This window comes from Callorhinchus milii, unplaced genomic scaffold, assembly GCF_018977255.1.
Source record: "Callorhinchus milii isolate IMCB2004 unplaced genomic scaffold, IMCB_Cmil_1.0 Scaffold4, whole genome shotgun sequence".
NCBI lineage: Eukaryota > Metazoa > Chordata > Chondrichthyes > Chimaeriformes > Callorhinchidae > Callorhinchus > Callorhinchus milii.
The window spans coordinates 32,982,994-33,008,533 of NW_024704745.1; the positions used below are offsets into that span (position 1 = coordinate 32,982,994).

At 39.1% G+C, this 25,540-nt stretch overlaps 1 protein-coding gene across 2 annotated transcripts in view; it reads right to left on the reverse strand.

Annotated features, from left to right (window-relative positions):
* The window catches only part of klf12b (Kruppel-like factor 12b), an 85,062-nt gene that overhangs the window by 29,221 nt on the left and 30,301 nt on the right, over nucleotides 1–25,540 (reverse strand). For both annotated transcript variants that reach the window (XM_007890739.2, XM_007890738.2), the window contains exons 3-4: nucleotides 17,790–18,333; nucleotides 874–978 (exon numbers count right to left, since the gene is read on the reverse strand). In XM_007890739.2, the coding sequence (XP_007888930.2) occupies nucleotides 874–978; nucleotides 17,790–18,333 (649 nt within the window). The remainder of the gene's footprint in view (nucleotides 1–873; nucleotides 979–17,789; nucleotides 18,334–25,540) is intronic.

Below are 25,540 nucleotides of genomic sequence, written 5' to 3' on the forward strand. Positions count from 1 at the left end.
ACTGATGAACTGTCTTAAAGAGTGTACGATTATTTAGCCTCTATTGGGTAATTGCTAATACAAAAACATAGACATTTTCTGCACAGAAAGAATCAATCAAACCATATCTGTATTTGAACACTAAGCTTGGGGTTGTAGAAATTTATAGCCCTGAAGAAGATCATTTGGCCCATCATGCCCTTGCTTGTTCACTGAAATAGCTAGCAGTTTAGTCCCATGTTCCTATTTTGTCTCTGTACACTTACGTATTTTTTCTTGTAATTATCCAATTCTTTCTTAAAAGCTAACATAAATTCTGCCTGAACCATTGTTCAAGGCTTGACATTTCATATCCTAACAACCTACTGTGTAAAAACAATTCTCCTAACCTCTCCACAGAGACCAGAAGGTTCTGTACTCAAATAGCAGTGGATCCACTTTGAAAGGATACTTAAAATGGTGGTGGGAGTATGTGAGGGGGTGCTTCCTGGAGCTGAACTGACACTGGGGAGATGCACTTGGCACTGTTGATGCCTTTGCGCTTTGGGACGTCCTCCCAACGTGAAAGGCGCTCTATAAATGTAATTTTGTTGTTGTTGTTGTTGTTGATGGACCAGCCAATCTGAATTATCAAGGCAACTTTGAGGTATAAACATGTTCAAACCTGAGCCTCAATATGTCGGCTGTTCCTACCTGAACAAAAATGTGATACAAAATTGCACAAAAAAATAAGATTTCACCTAATTTTCTCAAAAAAAGCCAGAATTTCTTATTCTGTTTTCAGAGGGCTACACCTAGACAAGATAATATAAGAACAGGTGGAAGAAATAAAGCAAATTGTTTAGAGAAAGGTTATCATAGGCCATTCTATTTTTTGTTAGTACAGTAACTTACCCAGCTCCCCTTCAATTATAGTGCTGTGCCAGGAGTGGTTCCGTGGTATTATGCTGTGCGGCGGCAGGCTGAGTGGTCTTTTCACAATGCACCTCTGTGTGTCCACTAGAATCAAAAGGGAAGAACATTGTTACAGTATCCATCCATTATACAATCTTGATTGCATTTTATCAATTGTTAACAGAATATGAAGTACAACTCTCCCATCTTCAGAAGCCTGAAAAACATCAAATTAACAGGCTTCAATAATCTATTAATTTTAATCTAATGTGTTTCTTCCAGTTAGTATATTCACTGCAATAACATTAGTCAAAGGTAAACTGCTCTGTGAAATATTGCAATGTGCTTTGTAGTTGTTTTGAGCAGTTCCGTTTTTTCAAACAGGAAAAGCTACGTGCTCCGAGAACTCTCCGAGGTGCTATCTGTGTGAAGGGTGCTATATAATTACAGGTTGGTGTTTGTGAAGGGTTAAAGCCTATTACTGAGAATGAAGAGCAGAAGTGAGAATAAAATAGGTGATGGGGGTAGTCAGGTGATACCAAGACTTGGATTTTGAAAACCATTAAACTGTAGGAAGAAGGTAAGCGTGAAGGTGTAAGGAGTGCCCCTGTTTTGAGATCCTGGGAAAAAATGAGTTAGATGGTGCAATGGAGTTTGATTACAGCACAGTGAAGATAACAATTCTTGCATTTTTATGTACCGCCTCATCATGTTGTCGAAAGCTCTCATAGTGCTTCACAGGATTTACTGTAAAGTATAGTGACTATATGTTTGTAGCTGAATACGGGAGCCAATTTGTATAGAGCAATGTCTCACAAATAACCATGAAGTGACTGACCAATTTTATCTAGGGGATTATTGGCTGAGACAGCAGGAAACAACTTTAATATCCACCTTAACAAGCAGACAAGTCTAAGGTTTGTCAGAAGAATGACAACTCAAACAACGCAGTGCACCTCGGGCACTGTATTGAAGTGCCGGCCTAGACTACGAGTTTAAAAGCCCGATGTGGTGGCTTGATCTCGCAACCTTCTGACACAGAGACCAGGGTGCTACCAACTGAGCCAGGTTGACACCTGAATTAAAACCATCCCTTAATTCCTTTTGTTGGTTGAAAATGTAACACCAAATGTGACCAAATTATTATTTACTTATTTAGTTCTTTTTGAAGGGATTATTACCGCCTGAAAAGCGATCCGCCAATCGACTAACAACCGGGTTCCTACTTACTGCTAAGTAAACGGGCGTAAGGAGTAAGGAAACTTGCCCAACGTTTCGGCCTGCCCAGGCATCAAACCTGGGTCCTCTCACTTGCAAAGCGATTGCTCTAACCACTGAGCTACAGGACTCCACTCTGAGAAATACAGAGTAATTGGTTCATAGTTAAATCACACATAAGGATGAAAATGGTCATATTTCTTAACAGAATAAAATCAATGAATCTGTTATGAATAATCACACCAATCTTCTATATCAGTCAGAGAATGTTGCAACCAGTTGGACCCAAATGACAGCAAACACGAAGAGATAAAGATACAATGCTAGATGGTAGAAAAGAGGGTGAAATGAACAAGCTTTTGAGATAAACATAGTATAAATCCTGTTCTTGATTGTCACACATGTTTCAAGTTGGTTTACACAATGGAGAGGATGTGAAATTATCACCAGTGAAAATTATCACCTCATTCAAGAATGAGATCACAAATAGTCAATTATTTGTAGCCTCAGATGTGAATCCCCCTCTGACTCTCCATTGTGAAGGATGGTAAGAATGAGAATGCAGAGGAGATAGCTTTCATTTTGTGTTATCTCAGTAAAACAATACTGTCAGATCTGATACTGTATTGAAGTATTCAGTACGACTAACTACATCCACATCAGATGTATAATTCACAAGCTGGAATTAGTGCAACAAATCTGGTTCATGTATTTCATATTTTAGACACCATTTCCATTGAGATCCAAATACTCCGGAGTGAAACTAAACACAAAGGCTAAAATCATAAATGGAAATCCAAAGCTCTCCAAATCAAGAGCTATCCAAATCCACAAGGTAAAACCTTCCCTGAATGTCCTTAGCGATCTTTCTAACGTTGTTTCTATGATCCTGAACGAATTATTAAATCAATATTGGTGGATCGAATGAATTGTACTGTTTTTATTGTTATATGGATGAGCCCTGTCTCTCTCTCTATATATATATCTATATCATTATAAATTATGAATTATAAATTATGTATATTGGGTATGTGCCCTGTTTCTTCTGAATGAAATTCATCTCAAAGTTTGCAATAAGTGGTATTGGGGGAGCAGTAATGGGAGAAGGAAGTGGTTGAAGGAGGGCATTGGGTCACACATCCACTGAGAGTTCATGCTGCCAATGTTTCTGTGTGTATCTGAGCTGGAATAACCAAGGGGACATATCCCTTCAGATGATTCTGGTGTACACGTTTTTCACTTTAAACCGCATCAAGACAGTCTTTGAACTAGAATAAAACATGGTATGAGGCCCTTCCAGGGCTTTCCATCTACAGTTTCAGAAGTCAACCTCTACTGGGTACTGACTCCTTTACATCCCCTTTAGCGCTCATACAATTTTGTAATATATGGTGGTCCATTGGAGTTATGGACAATAAAAGTACAGTATTTTTNCATTTGTTTCAATCCTAACTCTCAAGAAACAACTCGCCACGTTTGTTATGCTAACGATGTAAGTTCCTGTTTATTCAGCTGGACAAGTAAAGCTATACTATGAACTGTGCTTTTGGAACACAGTCAATAGTTGAGGTGGTTTGACAAAGAGGTAATGTGTGCTTTAAACTGAGAACACTTCACAAACACAGCTTATCCGACTTTGGGGTTCACTTTATGTACGAGACCAATGACCCTCTCAAGCTACAAATGGCTTATATCTGAATCTGTAGAACAAATTCTGCTCCTTCAGTTCCTGCCAGTCAGTCATTTGTCTGCATTGCATGGTATTGTCTCCATCATCCATAAAGCAAGTTGAGATCATTTTAATTAACCAACCCACCCAGTTGCACTATTTTTCCACTCCATTTTCTATTCCAATTCTACCACTCCAATTACAGTAGTTACAAGCATTTCTCTCTTAAAGCAACACTGTGTGCCTATTATATTTGCGAAGCCTGTGTTTTTTTTATGGGAAGGAAAAAAGACAGAAGAAACGTATGCCATTTTCTTTGTGATTGTGGTGGTGTGTTTGGATACACTTTATGTTATTATTATTACAAATGAGAAAACCCCCCCAGACAATTCTTTGTAACAAAAGTGGTTCTTTAGGATCTTTCTCCACCTTTACTCAGTTCCAAGGATGAGAGAGATGGTGTCCACATACAGTTCCATCACCACTCTTTCAACACTGGCTCTCTGTGTTTGACAAAAGGTGTCTTTGTTGAAACAAGTGAATTTGGTTTCATTCTTAACGAAGAAAAGGCTTGCAACTCCAAATATAAAAATAATAATACGTACTTGATGTAGCGTCTTTCACAATAGGAGGATGTCTAAAAGTGTTTAATGCAAAACACTATAAAGTGTAGTGAAGTATATTTCATAAGCCACTGAGAAGAACAGTGGAAAGGCTGACATTCAGTTTTCAGATCACCCCAGGGTGGCAACCATAGCATGTGACATAAACATCTTAACAGTTACAGTAATAATAACGAGGCTACTACTATTACATTTAACAGTTTGATTCCTTATTTTACCGCATTCAAAAAGCTGTCAACAACCCAATGGTGAGTTTTCAAGGCAGGGTGGATTGGCAGTTCTCAAGATGTTGCAATAACTGTTTGAAAATTCACCTCATTTTCATGGTTTACCACATTATTTACAACCTTCAATACTTTATACCTTGTAACATTCTGCTATCTATATGCTACATAATTTACCAGATAGCTCCCAAATTTAAAAATGTGTGGAATAAGTTATATCCATTTGGGCCATCAAGCCCATAATCCCCCATGGCCACATAAAACCTAATGCATCAGGGATCACACCTTCACTCATTCTACCTCCAGGAAAAGCTCCACATGGACTTTCTATGCCTTAAAATTAATAAGGTGAAAACATCACAATATTCTTCCATCCCACATTTCTACTGGTGAAACCTGGCCTCTATCCCTCCACAGATACCATTCTGCCCTCACCCGTGTTCCTCCTAGCCCCAACAACATAAAAATCATTGTATCCTGTACTGTACATTGTTTGTTATTCTCGATCTTTTCCTTTTTTTATATTCATTCCACACTGTTTTCTTTCCTCCTTAGTCTCAGACATCACAATTTTTTNCCTGCCCACTGGCACCATTCCCACTCCTCTAAAAACAGCTGTCATCACTCCTATCCTTAAAAACCCCTCCCTGGACCCATCCCTGCTCTCAAACTACCACCCATCTCCAACCTCCCTTTCCTTTCCAAGGTCCTGGAATGAGTCGTTCCTTCCCAGTTTTGCTCCTTCCTCTCCTGCCACTCCCTTCATAAGCCCCTCCAATCGGGTTTCCGTGCCGCACAGCTGTTGTCAAACTCACAAATGGCATTTTCTCCATCTGCGACCTCTGTCTCCTTTTCCTCCTTGACCTCTCTGCTGCCTCCAATACCGTTGACCACTCTATCCTCCTCCATCGCATCTCCTCTCACCTCACCTTCATGGTTCTGTCCTTGAATGGTTCAGATCCTACCTCTCACACCATCTCCACTTCATCTCCACAAACAGTTTCCCTTCTAGCTCCCACACCATCTCATGCGGAGTACCTCAGGGCTCTGTCCTTAGTTCCCTCCTTTTCAATATCTATATTCTCCCTCTTGGTGACATCATCCGCAGACATGGGATCAATTTCCATATATTTATGGATGACACCCAACTCTATCCCCTTGCCTCCACCCTCGACTCCGGGATCACTGCTGTTCTGACAGAATGTCTGTCAGACATCAAGTCCTGGATGAGAGCTAACTTTCTTCAGTTGAACATCAACAAGACCGAGGCCCTCCTGATTGGCTCCTGTCAACACCTCCACACCTCAGGCACTGACAGCATCACCATCCATGGATGCACACTTCACTGAGCCAGTCCGGAACCTTGACGTCTTGTTTGACCCTCAACTATCCTTTCTACCCCACATCTGTGCCATGTCCCGCTCTGCCTTCCCTCAACTCTGCAACATCGCCCGTCTCTGCCACTGTCTCACACCACAAGCCGCCAAGACCCTCATACATGCATTCATAACATCCAGGCTCAACTATGCAAACTCCCTGCTTGTCGACCTCCCCAACTCCTCCCTCCATAGGCTGCAGATCATCCAAAACTCTGCAGCCCGTGACCTCTCCCGCACTAGGCTCCGTGACCCTATCACCCCCATCTTCGCTCGACTCCACTGGCTTCCCATCACACAGAAGATACAGTTCAAGATCCTGGTCCTCACCTTCAAAGCCCTCCACGGCCTTGCTTCCCCCTACCTCTGCGATCTTCTAACCCACCAACCTGCCTGCTTCCTTCGCTCAGTGGGCTCCGGCCTGTTTCATGTCCTCCGCCTCACCCTCCCCACGATTGGCAGGTGGGCTTTCTGCCACTCTGCCCCCACCCTCTGGAACTCCATCCTGCAGTCCCTCCGCCTCGCCCCCTCCCTTGCCTCCTTCAAGACCCGTCTCAAGATCTTCTCTTCGACTGTGCCTTCCATCACTCTCTTTCCCCCCTGCCCTCCCCTCTCCCCGATCCCGACCCCCAGCTCGGGTACGAAACAATGATTGTCCAACGCCTTGGGACGTCCTCCTGACATGAAAGACGCTATACAAATGTAATTTTGTTGTTGTTTTCGAGAAAAAAATCCAATTATGATTAAAGGGGTTAATCAATGTATTTCTATTATTTTGCAAATCTACTCCATACATGTACTTGTCTAATAAATAGCTGAGGAAAACAGTTCTAATCTCTGGTCTCGTTTGTGTATTATCGTATTATCACGTATTGTCATCTTTAGTGCTGTTCTCATGCTGTAAGTCAACTGTCTTTCTTACATCCACGTGTTCTAAGTCCCTCAGCATTTTAAAGAGTTGGATCCCATCTCATCTCAATCACTTTTTTTCAATAAGATGTTCAGCTTCTATTTTAGGAGGAGCGGAGATATAATTTGCTCATGAGCCCTTGAATGGTCTGAAAGGGAATGGATTCAAATGCTAGCTTGTGCTATAGTGAAGCTTCCCTCAGGAAGTGAGACGAGAAATCGTTTTCAACAGTAATCATATATTGGGGGTGACATGACTTTGACTCACAATTGTACCTCTCATGTGTTTCATTATGAGGAAGGTATGAAATGGTTATTACAGGAATACAAAGAAATTCCAGACTGAGGTTCTCATTTTATTCAGTCTAATTACAATGGAACCCTTTGAGACCAACATCTGTAGACATGCCAGTCAGTTTACTGTACAATGTCTGAGGTTACAAAATAGGTTAATGATCCCTTTAGAGCACACTCCACACAAAATAGCCTTTACTGAACTATGTGCATGGATCCTATTTTCGAATGAAAAGTAGCCATCTCATAATAGGGGTTTTGTGTTTAGTTTTGCCCTTCAATTTTTCCTCTTCTCCTCTGAAGGTGCTCACTCGTGCTGAAGCCCTCTTGTACCTCGATTAAGTAACCATTCTTCATGTGCGATCCTAGACAATGAATGTTAGCAGGTTGTTCAACCGCAGGAGGCAATACAGCTGAGCCGGATCCTGTCCTCAAGCAACGTCCACATGTACTTGCAATTTCCACCTAGGTCACTGGCTATTAATCAACAGCAAGCACGAGCACCCTGGCTGGGTTTCCCTCTCTAGCTTAGAGTGCTGAGACTGATTGCGGCACCTTAAATGCTGAAACAGCTGAAATTAGATTAAAACCGAGGATCAAACCTGGGATTTTATGCAGTCATTCTGTACATGTTGATTGCTGTCCCCACTTGCACAGCAACTTATTCTTTTGTTTCAATCAGTGGGAAAAATGTTTGAGAAAGCTTTTCCTTAGAAAATAAAAAGGTCTTTCTGGAAGAATTTCAGAAACTGTACAGAGCGTTTTCTACAGAGATATTCTGTATTGTGACAACCAGAGGGGAATGGCATTTGGCATTGGTAGTTCAATTCCACAGAGGGAGAGAAGTGAAGTAAAAACACATTTCTGTATTGATAATGATGTGTGTACTTGAGAAATAAACCAAACCAAAAGGGAATACCTTCACCACAGAAAGGAGACAGTTATAACATTTTTTTCTTATTGGGACGGAAATCTTAGTGAGCATTAAAAATACACTGTTCTTTTGTTACTAAAACTGAAAATGCTGCGATCAGGACTGAGCCACTTAAATTTCAGCTTTAAGATCTTCTTGACTAGACTGGATGCAACAGCACAGCCTGAGTTTAAAATGGTAACATGGTAGCAGTTTCACAACTATGTACTGTTGTTGCCTATATGCATCCATCACGTTCATGTTTATATTGGAAAAAAAACAAATACTTTGAAAATGCATACGCCCTCATTTATTGGGTGTGTTACAGTGATAATAACCGAACTGTTCATGGGCCAGCATCCGTTCAGACACACCCATCTCCTTTATACCTCTGATTAACAAAATTAGTCCACACCACCCTCGAGGCTTGCAAACTAGACAGAGACAATAAAGCACTGGGTATTTAATCCAAATCTTTTAAGTCTAACTCACAGCCCTTCAGTGAACTACTGAGACAGGAGGTCAAAGATGAGGATGTCAGAAAACAGAACATATCCTCACAACTTCTCTCCAGACTCCACAAGCACACACTGCTGCTCAGAGATGAATGATGACATTTGAGATCCCGATTTCATACTAGGTTATGATGAGCCCAATTGAATTGTAAATATTTTAGTTCAATTTTGAAAAAGTTTCTTACACTGTGATAATTACTGAGCTGTACTGCGTGACTGGACCTGCTTTCTCTATTGTGATTAGAGTTCATTTCATCCATGTTCATAAATGAACAAGATCATGTAAGGTTTACATTGATGGCCGTATCTTAAGCCACTACTCCCTGAAACTCTGGAACCCTCTCCCTCAATCCCTCCACCTTGCCCGCTCCCTCCCCACTGTAAAATCCAGCCTTAAGATCTTCATTTTTGATTCTGCTTACAGTCACCTCTCTCCGCGCCCCCTCTCCCCACTGGCTCAGCGTCAGACTCTGCCACTGTCAAGCGCTCTGGGACACTACTCCGTGTTTAGCATACTGTATAAATACAAGTTGTTGTTGTTGAGAATAATCCCATTCTCTTGTTTTTGTTTACATTCATCTGATGAACTCTTAAAATGGACTAAGTTTCAATTGGTCTTCTCTTAGGATATGGTCTAGACACATGCTAATCTAATCACAATCCTGATCCAAGCAAAACACTCACAAACTATTTACAGAATTTTTGTATTGTGATTTTTTTTAACTTTGTAGCCATCTACGAAGATTGCCCCCTCCCTTAAAGTGAAACCCAAGCTATCTAAAAGGTGATAAATACTAGCACAGTATTTTTGCAAAAAAAGCACATGTAAGTTTTGTGTTTTGAGATGTTGGTATTAATGCAATTAAGGGAAAGGATTAGAATGTCAGCCAAGACCATGAGCTGAAAGTGCCCAATGTGGGACTTGAACCATCCGACCCAGAAACAAGGTGCTGAGCCAAACTGGCACTTAAATATGCAGTGTAATGTAATATATGCAAAACAGTAACACGTAAAGCTGTAAAGCCTTGTGGTCAATTATTTTAGTGATTTATTGCAACTTGCTTTGATTTAGGTTAACTACCCAAGCATGTGGTGTCTAGGTTTTTGTATTGTAAAAAAGGTGGATGGGAGAGGAAAGGCATGAAACTGGATGTGCGGTTATTAAGTATAAAATATTCAGCAACTCTATGAGGACAATAAGGATAATATAATATTTAATAAATGAACTACATTGAAACTTTTCCTATTTAAATAATTCCAGAGTGAACATGTTACTGAAAGAATGTAAAGCACATGATGAGACAGCTGAGGACAATGGGATATGAAACTCCTGAATGGAAATAAAGTACATTTTAAGTAAATGAAGTAACAAAACTCTTCCTTAAAACTGCAGACATAACATTCTGGGGATATTATCAAAAGTGCATGAGTGGTAATCCAATCATTGTAAAATGTAATAACTTTGAGATACAGCTGTAATTCAAATGTAGTACCTTGTAAAAGGCACGTTCATTATTCCCTCGTGGATAAGCAGCAGCCAATGTATTCGAGGATGGAAATAATTAACATGAAGGTAGTTTTACCTCCATAGTCCTGAAGGTAAAGTGTGTTATGATATGTTTAAATGGAAAGTAGTGATGGAATTGGCTTACATCTGCCACGATTAACTTTTTTTAAATCTTGGTTTCCCAAAAAACTAAGAGTTTTGAAAACTCTTTACTCCACTGGTTGTTATACTGTGGATTTTCTCTGATGGCGATACTGTACCAGCTCTTCTGGCCTGGGTGAGGTTGCCAATTTAAAGGTCAAAATGAATGGTCAAGCTGAGTGTTTCAAAATTAAGTGGCTGCTTTCTGATCTTTGCTCTGGAGGTAATACTGCAGCCTGAATTTCAGGGGCTATGATGTGTTGGAGCAGTTGGACTAATACGGTCAGAATACCAACCTTGACAGTGGTAAGCTGTGAGTTATCTTTTGTTTGCAGCTTTGTGTTTGAGTTTTTTCTTAAAGTAGCAAAGTAGGAATAATAGTACAATTCCTTCTTCCCAGTATTTCTGATTCCTACCTACCCATGTCTCTTTTAGCCATCTTAGTCAAATGTGACTGACCACCTCAATGTATGATGGTCCATGTATGACAATTATGGCTCCTGAGAGACTACCGTAAATGTACGTCATGCACACAGGATGCTTGACACACTGTGCCCAAGAGCTACACATACCAATCTCCAATTTAACCTGCTAACAGTGGTAATGAGAATTATAGAAATTTGCAGCACATAAGGAAGCCATTCGGCCCATCAAGCCCGCACAGGCTCTCAGAGCAAGCTGTACTTTCAATCCCATTGCTATGCCTTATCCTCATACTCGTTCGAGACTCTAATTTTCATATACCTGTCTACTTCCCTCTTGAAACCCACAATGGCCTCTGCCTCTATTATCTTACTTGGCAGGGCATTTAACATCCCAACAAATCTCTTTTACAATTTTCTCATATTTATGTTCTCTAGGTTCTTGATTCCTCAATCAGTGGAAGGCCTTCTTCCTTTACTCTGTCAATACCCTTTATAATTTTTACACATGTTCCTCTAGTCATTTTAACTTGCAAATGGAAGAGTAATTTAGACATGGTTAAACTCTCCAACTATTGGGAGAAAGAATTTAATTTCATCTTTCACTTTATGGAATATTTTGCATTGCGTACAGTTGCATTGCTCACCTTTCAATTCAATGTACTTGGTGGTGTTCACTGAACTTATTGTATGTCCTGTGTGGCTAATGATTACTGCTCAAGTTACAGATTTAGGCTCCAGGCACCAAGCACCATCGGAACCAAGCTCATAATGTTAACACTTGAAGGTTAACAAATTTCTCCACCAGTGATCACAATCATGTCCTATTGATTTTACAGTTTCTTGGCATTATTCCTTTTATTAGTATTATGTAGGCCATCCATTAGCAGCCAAATTGTGATTGGGACCCCATTCAATCAAGCAGGTGATCTTGGAGGGCAGATATTGATTGACACACTGTTACTGCTGCAACTTTGAAAGGGACCTTGAATGGTCTTTCGTTCTTACTTCATTTTCACAGCTCCAACCTCACTAAATTCATGTCAATATTTGGCCCAAGAAAGGATTCCTTAGTTTAAAAGCAGAATATTATTGTGGCGAGCTAGTAAATTCTATCATGGTATTTTATTACTAAAATAACAGAATTAAAAGGCAAAACAGTTATGACTTGATTCCATTAGCACCACAGATGATCAATTTGGAGATCTATGACTAAAGGATTGATCTATTTGAAATGAATGTCTGTGAAATTAAAACTCGATTAACTTGATGTGTATTGACAGACAAGTCCGTTTGGGGAAGAAGAGAAAGACATTACAGATGCAAGCTAAAAATAGAAAAAATAAGGATGTTATGCACATCAGTTTCTGCAACAAAGCTTAATTTAAAGCATCAGCTGGCTATCTGTCATGTTAGGCAGGGAGGCTTCAGTGAGGGGGATGGGGTCACTGGGGGATAGCCAGGTTTCTGTGAGCCCAAGAATATCTAATTGCTCATCCAGGATGAGGTTGTGGATTACAAGAGCTTTATTTTAGAGGGAGCGGATATTTTGGAGGTCAATGTGAGTGGGGTCAGGCGGGGGAAGAGGTTGGGTTGTAGATTGTGGGGGACGACGACTTTCAAGTATGAGGCGGGAGAGTCGGGAAGGATGTTAATGAGAGAAGGGGTGTTTACCTTTCAGAGACGGGAGGTGGGGAGTAGGAGTGAGAGCATTTTGGGAGGGGGTAGCTCGGGTCAAGGACGGCAGTCAAACGCGTACGCGAGACTGGGGAACAGAGCGATCAGCAGGGCATCGTCAGCCTGCGGGCATGGCGTCTGTGGGAGGCTAGCAGATGCAGTGCAGAGGGGAGAGAGGGAGGATAACACTCATGGTGTTACGGTTGCCCGACCTACTAAATAATTCAGAGAGGATTTGAGAGAGAAAAAAGTGAGAGATGACAGGAAGGGAAGGAGATGAATAGAATAAAACTATACTTGACCTGAGTTTGAACTGATGCGCGGAGATAGAAATAAAAAAGTGCACTTTTGCCTGGAGGATTTGAAAAGGCGCATGGAAGTGACGTCAAAGGCAGTTTGGGCCGTTGGTTCAGGCGGGAGATTTTGAAATGGTGTCTCCATGCCTGGAATCTCCTAACCTGGAATCCCAAGCCCTCGGCCCCCACGCTGGTCACTGTTTCGGCCCCCGTGCCGGTCGCTGATCATTGGCTCACCCATGGCCTTTGCTCTGGACACTCTGACCTCGCAGCTTCAGTGATTTAGATGCATCCGAGACATCATCGCATCATTGACTGTGAGCTCAGGAAAGCGAAAAAGTCATATTCTATCTGTTCTTCAAACTATATTTAACAAACAGTTTGGGTGGAGGACCCAGTCTCTATGTAATACCTAGATAGTTGTGGCAACACACCCATCGACAATGTTAGTTCCACCCAATTACACAAACCTCTATCTCTCTGGCTGACATTCAAAAATCTATTTCTTTGAACTGCCTCCCACTTTGACATCCTGCGAGATGCAGATATTTCACATTGAAGTAGAGTAAAATGTGAACTGCTTTGTGGAATTTATGTAGCCCAGAGGTTAGGTCCACACCCCTCAAAAAATTAAGCACACACCTTATCACAAATCAGTTTTCAAACACAGATTTATTCTGTGAGAGCTGGGAGTTCAAAGGTTTGTGTAATAAGAAGCAGGCAGTAAAGCTGGTTCCAATTACAATTACAGCATTACTTTTTGTTGGCCAAAATTAACCATATTTCAAAGGTAGAAAAATGTATCAAATCGTTTCAGCATAACGTTCAGTGAGGTTCATTAATACAACTAAATTAAATAATGACATAGTTTTTTCCACATTATCATACACAAAGATGTCAGTCAAGTGTTCCCATATTTGTTTCCGTGCCAGCATTTTTAAATATTTGTAAAATAAATCCGATGCTACTGGGCTTACACTGTGATATATTATTGCAGTTGGAAAGGGTAAGGATGATATGAGAGGAGGATTATTTACATGGGTCACTTTTGAACTCAAAAATTGCAGGCAGGACAAGTTTAATTATTAAATTAATCCATTAATGACATGAATCTATTAAATTCATTGATAACATTCAATTGCGTTGTGTTTTACAAAATCTGCAAATATTGGCAACATAAAATGCAATTCATTTGAGTTTGCTCTTTTCAACTCTCCTTTCAACTAGTGAAGCCTTGCCTCCTCAATCAGAATTAAAGCCATTTAAAAAAAAACAATTATTGCATTGGATTTATAAAACATTTGTTTTTCAAAAGGAGAATACGGTAGCAATCACGTAGTCATCTTGTAACAAATGCTTGATTCTTGGGTTGGAAGCTTATCCAACAGTATTTTATAACTGAATGTATATGTTTTTTTTGCTCACTCCTGGGTTCAACTGTTTATCTGTGCGTTGTTTATCCTGTTTTACAAGTTAATTTTATGATCAATATTACTAGTTAACGAGCTCAGCAACAGAGATGAAAACTCAGATATTGCATTGTTGGTTTGTAATCTGAGAGGGCCATGAAAGCACACCTACTGCCTGTTCATTGTTTATTTGAAAATGAGAGACCATTAATCCTCAGCGGTGATACTTTTTCTTCTTTGAACTGCATAGCCTCTGTGGAATAGCAGTGCTTCCTTATTTCTGCCTCTTGGGTTACTCAATTTGGATCCCTTTTGCTAGGAGCTGAGTGCATCACAGTTCCGATTGCACAAGGCAATGTCAAGGAAGCTTACAGACAAAAGCTTTTTTCTGTCTCAGCCTTTTCTCTTGCTTCTCGCAAATTGTCAATTTGGCCTGAACTTTTTCAGATTTCACTCCATCCATCTGCTAAAGGCTAACATATTCTGGATCAAAAATACAAAAGTCCAAACACCTCTGTCCTCCATCCAAGAAAGAAAGAAAAACAAATGAGGTGTTTGACAATTATTTTTTGCTTTCTGGAGGACAGACAGAATTTTGCTGATCAGCCTATGTGGATAATGCCACCACAATTTACCACTGGTGATAATCCAACACTTACACAACCACAGCTGCTTTGCATTGTCCTCATAATATTAAACACAGCTGTACTAGAATTAATCACTTAACTAAAATACAGATTAACACAATTATTAAAGGATGAATCCAATTTGAATGAACCATTCAAAGTTATCTATTATCAAAGTGTATCCGTCTTAATTTTTCACAATAAAGTCACACTAATTTTTTAAATTTAATGTTCAGAAGTTATTTGCACAGCAAAACATTTAAGTCTGACACATGGGAGAACCTATCACCATGTTTAAGAGTATCTAAACCAGACTGAAAATTCCACATGTCTGCCACCTACACATGGAAATTTCCCTGTCGTTTTCATGGAAAACATGATGCTTTGACCCTAGTACACCAGACAATGCTCTCAACGGCAAACTATGGGATTTTGCTGGTTAAACAGCAGTAGTGCCCAACGCACACTTATCCAGCAGTATTTTAAATGATAGCACTCTGACATCCTGAACTCTTGCTGCTTTGCACCTAATATTCTCTAGAATTAGGTAAGTAGGATGTGGTCCTCCAGGAAGAGAGATATTGCAATCTAGACCCAAGGGAATTTCCATGTGTAGATGCCTTATACATGTGGAACTCTCAGTCTCTCAGTCAACCACCCAAAAAAAACTAAAAATATACCCGGCATATTTTCAAGCAGTTATTGCTTTAACTGTATATGGTTGGTCAATACGGGATCTGTCCTTATGTTCTTAGTTATATCTCATCAACATGCTTTGAAAAGTCACAATTTGAATTCCAGTATGTGATTCGTCCGACCCAAAAAATGCTAACAGTAATAATTTCATATTATATATAATGCTGCAGTTTATAATTCATTGATACTGTGCTTACGGTCACTCATCCTCCCCACCTACCCCTCCAGCTCGAAGTCAGGCTTCGCTCTGAGACGCTACCCTGCATGGAGGGCGCTATATAAGTCATGTCGTTGTTGTTGTTGACACTAGATAAGGCTCTGAACTGTTGCATGCACAGATTAAAGAAGTCAAGAGTATAAAAGAGTACAAGTGTCATACGACTCTGAAAAGAGAAAGTGCTGGATAAAGGTGGCGTTGGTGGGGAGTCATCTTGTGTTTTGCACATCATCAGCTTTTTAGTTTGATTATATTAACTATTAAATATAACTGGTCAGCTGCATTGAACAAAATCTTGACACAGGAGTGATGAAAAACAATATTTTATTGAAGAAATGTTCAGCAAATAACTTAATTGAAAAAATTCAGAAGGTTAGCCATAATCCTTTCACTTCATAATTCTTACATTTGATATAGTGCTTTTCAGTTTGGAAAGAAGTTTCAAGGAACTTCACAGGATTTACTGCAAAGTGTAGTAACTGTGTATTTTGTAGACAAATGCAGTTGATTTTACTGCTAATTGCTACAAAGGAACTTGATTTAAATAAAACTGGAAAAATTATAATTGGAATCTAATTTGATCCGAGCAGGATTACCATTGCATCATTACACCAGAAGTAAGGTAAATGTAACCAGTCGACTGATGCTCCGATTGCAGCTCACAAGAGTGAACAATCCAAAGTTCAGTGAATGCTGCTTCACAACATTAAAAAGAACTGACATCGAAGGATCAAAAAGCGACATCACGTGACCATCAGAGGCCAGATATCCCTGAGTTAACTTTACTGACAGATCAGTATTTGGCTAAATCACTTAACTTGACAGAGGGGGCTTGTTGATAGTTCCCCAATATAGTGAACAGGTTATTCAACTTTCTCAGCTATTTGAGCCATATGCACCATGGGGCAAACATGTAGTATCATTATACAACGTCTGTAAAAGGCATATTACAGTAACATTAATATTTCCAGAATACGTTTATAACCAGCTGCTCTGAATATGGGGCCAGAAATTACCCCTGGCTCTACACAGACGCTTTCAGAGTGTGCAAATTTTGAAAATATCTTAATTCAGCCTAAATTTGGGAGCCGATTTTCCATACTTCAAGATTCAATTTAAGAAGTTTCCAAAATGTGCCCACTCTGAAATGTTACGAAAATGGTCAAAGTCTACAACCAGATGCAATTTTAAGATACAGGATGGGGCAAGTTGCTTATCTAAATGGTGACATGATAGCAGATGTGTCTCTTCCTTTCTTTCAGAATGATTCTCCACCTGTTGAATTGTGATACCATAGTAGCACTTTTCCTGAATTTGTCTTCTGACCACTTAGTGTCTGCACTATATCCTCTTGCACAGAATTGTTTGAAATCAGTGTCCCTTTCTTCAGGACCTCATCTCCGAAAGAGGTGTGAAGATGGTGATAAATCATCTGTGAAGATACAAAGTAGAATTATGCTTTTTAAGATCATTATCTGTGGACCTGTGTTTTAATAGTAACAAGCAGTATTATATTTGAAACTGTTTTTTTCTAAATTTATGTATAAGAGAAATGTGAAAAGTTGAAATCATTCTTAAACTACAATTATCAAATTGAGGTTAACATTGAGTTAACCTACATTACAGGTGTAACTCTGTCAATATATTGAGCATGACAAGATTTCAGATCAATATTATAAATCAACTTACCAGAATTCTGACTTTGTTGTTTTGATTTCTTGTCCCTCAGAATATGGACCTTCCTTTGCAAGATCATGGTACATCATTTAAACCCTTCTGTATTCCTGGTAGATGGAATACTTTGTTGACCTTTATGGCTACTTCAGCACAAATATTCCAACGCCACAATGATATTTTGTGGAAACTTCTATAATATCCTCCTTTATGAATTCTTAAGCCAAGCTTTCAATGTTAATGGTGTGCAGCATGGTGGAGAGAGGGGAGGAGAGAGAAAGTCTGACTTAACATGGGGAGAAATGAAGAAACAATGTAGGTTGATGTACACCTGATGGTAAAAAAGGCGGACAACAGTGTTATGACTTTATTTATTGCTAAGCTGATTTTAAAAACCTGGATATTTGGCTGACAGTTTATGTACATTTAGACCTTCCCGAAGTTTTGCAGGACACCACTGTAGTACTTTTGTATTAATGTTCAGCAGGTGTGTTATTTCAGTGCTCTTACCTTTCAGTTGTGTTCTGCCATCTTCTATCATCGGGAGTACAATGGTAGAGTTGAGGTTTCCCTGTGACCTCATGGCAGTGTAGACCAAAGGAAGGGATTGTACAACCACTGGAATGCGATGCATATGACTCAGTTTGTTGGACTGAAAGTTCATTGGATTTGAAGATGGCACTGGGTGGATTATATGTAAATACTGCTGGCCCCCAACACCCGGTGTAGATGCCACAATGGAGCCTGGTCCTAATACTGTTGGCATTCCTGTTGCTGATGAACCCACTGAGGTTATCACAGTTGGAGATGAAGTCAATCGAGGAGAGGAAGAAGAGGTTGAGCAGATTGACGTTGTTGTCATGGAGCTGGGTGATGACTGTGATGATGAAACTGCTGTTGGTGATATCCTGGCTTTGTTAATGGACAAGTCCACTGGCTCAGTTTGTGTCTGATATTGATCAGTGGATAGCAAGTCCTCTGGAGGCTCTGCCTTCACATTGTTAAGCAAAACGGGAACAGCATCCATATCTGCATAATTAGTGGCTGGAGGAGACTGTTAAAGTAAAACAGAAATAAACATCATTTTAGTGTATGATATATTTTTAAAAGAAACGTAGCTGAAAGATCATGTAACCTGAGAAAGGTAAGAATAATATGCTATCACGATTGAATAATTATATATATAATTGTCACGTCTTATCTTGTCAAAACATCTAAAAGCATTTTACAATTATTGCTTTAAAGTTATGTTTTTGTTGGCAAAGGGTTTGTAAGGTTTTACCATACCCAAATGATATGGCATCTAAATGTTAAAAACTGAAAATAAATCCCTCCAAGAATATGGGTGGACCCACAGTGACTTTCAGAGCCAGAGGATGTTAACCCAAAGTGCCTCTTGCGACTGCCTATGTCTTATGGAGAAGAGTTGGAGGTTACGTAAAATGTACTTACCTCTGTACTAATTATATGTTAAATTTAGTCCATAGTTGTTGCAGAATTTAAGATTCTATGCATTCAGATCAGTTTTTAGCTATTGCTTTTGTTCAGAAGTTGCTTGCATCTGCTATTCTGGTAATAAATTAGTCTGCCTTTGAATCAACAATTTGTACTTGTATAGTGCCTTTAACATGGGAAAATGTCTCAAAGAACTTCACAAAAATAATAAGGATCGCTGAGAAGGAATACAAGAAAGGGGTGGTTGAGAATGTTGATGAAAAGTACATCAAAGACAGGTTTTTAAGAGGATTTAGAATGCTGTAGAAAAGTCACAAGGCAATCGTGAGAGAGCTCCAGAGAATATGGGGGCAAACGATATTACAATATGTAAGGAAACAATCTGTACTTGAACATATATTTACTTTAAACAAATTTCTCAAGGCTAACGGTCTGTGATCTAGCTTGATTAAAAAAAATCGAACTACTGCAGTGTAAGTTGTTACCTATCCCAGTTGCTAGAATTCATAAACAGAAAAAGCTTTACAATATTTCAAGCTTCCGAAATAGAGAAAGCATAAAGGAAAGATGTTTGGCTCTGCAATGTGTCTTTATTTAGATGGTGATAACTTTATGCTTGGGGTTATCCCATATACTTCCAATTAAATTGTGTTTATGCAATAGCTGAGCTCATAATTTATGACAAACTACAAAGAAAAACAATCTGCAGAACAGTGCCAGAAAATGTCCTCTTTTCAGGTATATGACATGAAAACAGCAGAACTTTCTAGGTAAAAATCATCTGATTCACATGATAATGCAATATTTAAACCACATTCTGGAGGAGCCATTGCACCACTCTGTTTACAAGAAACAACAAATTCTGAATCAATTTAACAACATTTTTGTTCACATTCCATGATTGTTGTGTTTAAAACACGATCAGTGACAATCTCGTTGTTTTTCTGGCTTCATGTCCTACTTGGCCAGAAGGCACAAGAGTTAACAACTACACAGTTGATGTTGCATATCATTCTTGGCCATTTGCTTACAAATACACAGTCACTACACTTTACAGTAAATCCTGTGAAGCACTAACATGTTTTCAAAGATGCGATAAGTATTATATTAATTGCAAGAAATATTATTAATTATTGTTCATTTAACCGCTAACAGTGAACCTTAGTAATTCTTTCACTCTCATTGTTTAAATCAAAGAACCCCACATAAATGGATGAAACAAAAAGGTTGTTAACTTGGCATCAAATCTCTCTTCCTGTTTTAGTGGCTTATATAAAGAAAATGCATAGTTCTGGAGAAAATATTGAACTAATGGCTGGAGTAATAATAATATTAATGTGATAATATTCTTTGTAGACAAAGCAAGCCTAATAGTGAACAGATTTGCCACAATTATTCAATCACACAGAAATTAACCAGATTTTAACTCTCTTGCCTGGGTATTTCTTCAATACTTGTTTCCATTTATATTTCATACTTATTTCTCCCCGTCTTTCTCTGTGCACATGTCTCTCATTCCTTTATTAGCACTCAGTTTTTCGGTTCTGTTTTATCATTATTTCTACACATTGGACCATTCTGCTGGCCAAGAGTCAGCCTCATTCCAACTCTCAGCTGTTCCCATGAGTCCTTTGCAAACCTTGCTCTCATTCTTTTTTTCTAAGTGAAAGTCGCACTTAAAATGTCCAAGACCAACGTTGCCCATAATTCTAAGTAAAAAAGAAAGTACTTTCATAATCATCATGTTTATTGAGAAGCTTCACCCTTGTTAATAAACACGGTAACAACTGTTTGTGCAGAGGGTAATCAACAACTGGAACAAGTTGCCAAGGAAAGATGGTAGAGAGTAGGACACTATACTCATTTAAAAAAGCAGCTTGATGAAATGATGTGATGGGTGGGGAGTGGGGGGGAAATAGTTGTTTGGGAGTTCTAGAGGATGAGATTGGATGGGCTAAAGGGCCTTCTTCATCCAGACTAATCTTGTGATCTTGATCTTGTTAACTAGTGGAGAGTGTGTGGGTGAAACAGATCATGGGATCGTGATAGCAAGGCTGAAATCTAACACATTACACCAGGTGATATATAATTTCTGCAGTTCTAAACTCAGCATGTTGTCTAGTCTTGCCAAGCAAGCAAAATTTAAAAAAAACATTAGAAAATGAGAATGTTCTCCATAATCCAGGAAATTTCAGAAAGCTGCCCACCCACCCTGATCCCCTTGGCATCAATCCATTGGCAAGTATTGAAGGAACATTAAAACTGCTGTACAATCTTGTGAGTGATTGTATGATTTTAGAAGTTCAAAAAGCAGTGAAAATGTACCACTCTTGAAATATTTCAAAGCAGTTACTTTCAGCAAAATCAATTGCTTGTGTGACCATTTAGGGATTGGAAATACAATCCATAGTTTGTAAATGTATTTAAACCACCTACCAATTGCTCCAAGATCTCCCTCAGACCCATACCAAGTACTTTCCGTTTCCATTATACAAGCCTACATCAGAAGCACATTTGGCAGGCTCAACATATATGCCATGTAAAGGGTAACCAGGCTGAAGCAATACCAGAGGCATATCATGCTCAAAATTACAGTTTAATTGTTCACACATTTCATTATCCTCTAACTATACTGTTAGATCAGTATTGGCTATTGGCTCATGTCAAGATACAGTACAAATAGAACTCCCATCAAATTGTCCTCTGCTTCCCCCACAGACCACACTAAACACACCCTTGGCCCCTGCCCCACCCATTCCAATCATTGGGGTGAAGCCCAAACAGACACACCCTGAATGACAAAGGCAATCAAGCAAACACTGTACAACCTTCAGCTATCCACACATTTCTACCACTCATTCCCTCTGTAGACATTAATTCCATTGCTCTCTGGCCTTTGTGCTTGATGCAGTATTTGTTCATGCTGTCTGTATCTTTAGGTATTTCAGCAATGATGTTTTTAGAATGTAAAGAAGCATGGAATAAAGAAATGTTATTCATGCCATCAATCAACTCCTCCAGGTTTATGTGAAGCTACCTATATGACTTCATCACATATGACTAACTTGGAAGAACAAGAGGGATATGGACATATGAAAGTGAAATATTCAATTCTCTAAAGAGAAAAATAACAAGCAATACTGTAATATCTTATTTTATCCTCATTTCAGCACAAATACTTTCCAACCTCCTGAATATGAATACTGGTGTGGCAGCCTGACTCAGTGCTGGCACTCTCGCCTTTGGGTCAGAAGCTCAAGCCCCACATTGGATCATGAATTCACGTAGTCCAAGATGACACTCCTATGCAATGCTGGGGGGGGATGTTGCATTTTTGGAAGCCCTGTCCTTCAGATGAGTTGTAAAACTAAGGTCTTATCTGGCTGTTCAGGTGGGCATTAAAGATCCTATGGCACTATTTGAAAAAAGGAGTTTCCTGGCCAATAATCCTCCAAATAAAATTGGTCATTTATTTCATGGTTGTTTGTGAAACATTGGTGTGCCAATTGGCTGACACGTTTGCCCACTGTCACTTCACAATAAATCCTATGAAGCACTTTGGGACATTCTCTCGATATGAAAGGCACTATACCAAATGCAACGATGATTATTATTGTCATTATATCACACCTGATATCTTATTTACATTCAAGTGTCAACATATGACAAACTATGGGTCAGTTACTCTTATGTAGACAGCTTGGCTACAGAGTAGGCTCCCTTGTTAATGCCTGACAGTTCAGCCGGCAAAAATCGTTCCCATTTCTATTGGTCTATCAGTATAAGTAAAACGAATCATAGTATTTCATCTTGTCTAATCACATTACATAAACTGGACCTGCTTCCTGTTTCAGATTAATTCCCAGTTACACTAACAGCCCTTTAATATTGTAAATTGCTATAATTTCTATGAAATTATAAATATTTCACTCTGGAGTGATTCCCATTGCAGCAACACATCTCAGGTTTGAAATAATCCTGGCACACTGTTTGAAACTGAGTCATGTGTTATTGCCTCAGAACATACCCAGACTCTTTTATTCCATGTTTACCTCATTTTATCCCCAGGCCTTAAAACTGTTGTGAACCACACCCAAGCTTGCAAACCCTATGAGTCGACAGGATCTTTAATATTCACACAACCAAGAAGCAGCACTTACACTGTCAACTTTGACTATGGAACTTTAGTTCCATTTAATTTTCCATTGTTACTAAAAAAAATTCTATCAAATTCTATGTGACTCAGACTTCAACTTAATGAATACACCAAGGATGTGCCACAAAATGCAATAATTCTCTCACTATCTAACAGTGCCACAGCTATTGTTCTGCTGCATGTTATGATCCTCAAATATGCTATAATAACAAAAGTACATAAATGCATTCTTTACTTCATACAGAAAATCTCAGCAAAACAAACTGTATATGCAAGCAGAAGCATATGCTGATCTGCAACTTAATACCATTTCCTTCCCCCTTTCATTATATCCCTCGATACCCCTGCCTACTAAATAGTAATCTACATTTCTCTTAAATATTTCAATTGATTAAAAATAAGTTATATTATTACTTGCAGTAATATCATGGGGTTTTGATAATGATGTAAAACATGCTTGTAGCTTAGATTGCTATATGAATATAACAACTGTAAAACATTCTCATTCAGCTTTCATTCCCCTTTGTGAGATGCACTTAATTTTAAAGTAACTTTCAAAATGAGCACTCTAAAATTAAAATGTTTGACAAGGAGGCCTTAGAGTGTGTTCTATTCATGCAGATCTCACCTTTTCGTAAATAATATAGGAGATACATTTGATACTGAGAGTTGAGAGAGAGTGAGACACGGTTCTTCCTTGAAGATTTCTGTTTGGTACTTAGTGATTAACTACTTAACCAATGTGGCATTGGATGTCAGACCAACAATCTCAGAATAACCATAACAAAATAACTAATGTTGGTGGATCTCAATTGTTGAAGGAGCTTCTCATAATGTTGTATAAACGTCACATAGAAACAAGGATAGTTTTGCAATCATGGAATGATAGTTGTTGTATTTGATATAGTGCCTTAGCACATCTTCGAGACATTTCAAAGCATTTCACAGGAATTATTGTAAAGTGCAGTGACTGTGGATTTGTAGGCAAACACTGCAGCCAATTTGTGCGCACCAATGTCCACAAACAACCATGAGCAATTTTATTTGGGGATTATTAGCCAGACAGTGAGAGAAACTCTCTTTGCTTTTCAAATAGTGCCATAGGATCTTTAACATCCATCTTAACAAGCAATCTGGGCCTTGGTTTAACAACTCATCTGAAGAGTGGCACCTCCCAACCTGCAGCACTGCGATGGAGCATCATCTTAGACCAGGAATGGCCAACTTGTAGCCCAACTTGTAGCCCGTGGGCTGCATGCGGCCCACGTGATATTTTACGCATGCGTAATGCAGCATCCACAACCTTCTGACTCAAAAATACCAACTGAGCCAGGTGGACACCTGGCAGTAGGAAGAAGTCTCTCTTCGTTGTATTCTTCAAGACTCTAAACCATAAACATAATGGTTTACCTCTTAGTTATCGTATTTCAAACAAAGCGGAGACCCTGTGTCTACTGATGGTTCTTATGTCTCAACACAAATGCATAAGAAAAATTGAAAAAGAAAATGGTTTTGCTAATCAAGTTCTTATGAACCTTATATTCTTATATACCTCAGTCCTTTCCCCAATCAGATGGGTGATGCTTATGATGGTTTAGAACAGTATAGGCTCTCCAGTATATGTAAACGTCTATATAATAACCCCCTACATACAACAATAATGACCCTCTTCATATAGCTCCTTTCACCTGGGGTGGCTTCTTGGAGCAATGGAACATTACGTGTCTAAGCAGGAACCAACCAAAAATTCAGTAAGAACAGCAAAGATTTTCTTCCTTGCAAGCCAAAACATGGAGCACGTCTATACTTTCTAAAGTGGTGCAGGGATCATTTTCACGAGTACATATTATTTCCCACAATGTAGAAATATATAGATGGCTGAACACAAATTTCCTTTGCCTTATCAAATGAAACCTTGCAGCACCTTCAATAAACTAAAACTCACTCGTTATTTTGGATTTACTTTCTGTTAGGAATTAACACCAGGATTAAAAATAGACAGTGCTGTGTTCTGAAAAAATGGGGAAAGGCCCAGCTTTACACATCGGGACAACAATTCTACGACTTCCAACTCTTTACTACTAAGATACAATAAACTGTTGCCAGGATATACTGCCCATTTAAAGGTTCTTTTGATGTATATAAATGATTAGGTACCATATTCGTAATAATTATTACTGCAATGAGATTTAATTACACAGAAAGAAGTGTGGTTAACACCTGGCAGGAGGTGGCAGGTAAAAAGTCCATAGATAAGATCTGCTCTGTGTGTTTACAGTGGCAAAGCTGGAGACAAGCGTATTGTTTGTACAAAGATTGACCTAGATCTGAAAAGTATCTGGACTGGGTAGTGGCTTATGTGGCTGATAGGAACAATCAAATGTTGAGAACAGCAACTCAGTTACGGGCAGAAAATTTGTCCCTAGATATCACAGGTTTATTGGGATGTAATTAATGGGTGTATTATATTATAGGGGACCAATTCTCATGCATCAATTACTTCCCAATATATTTGAATTAGTATGAATGACTTTTACTTAAAAGGTTACCTGATTTTTCTCACTAGGTTGAAACAAGGTAATCCACCAATAAAACAAAGCAAACAAGATCTTGGGCAACATTGCTAAATCAGTTAACTTCAGATCCCCTA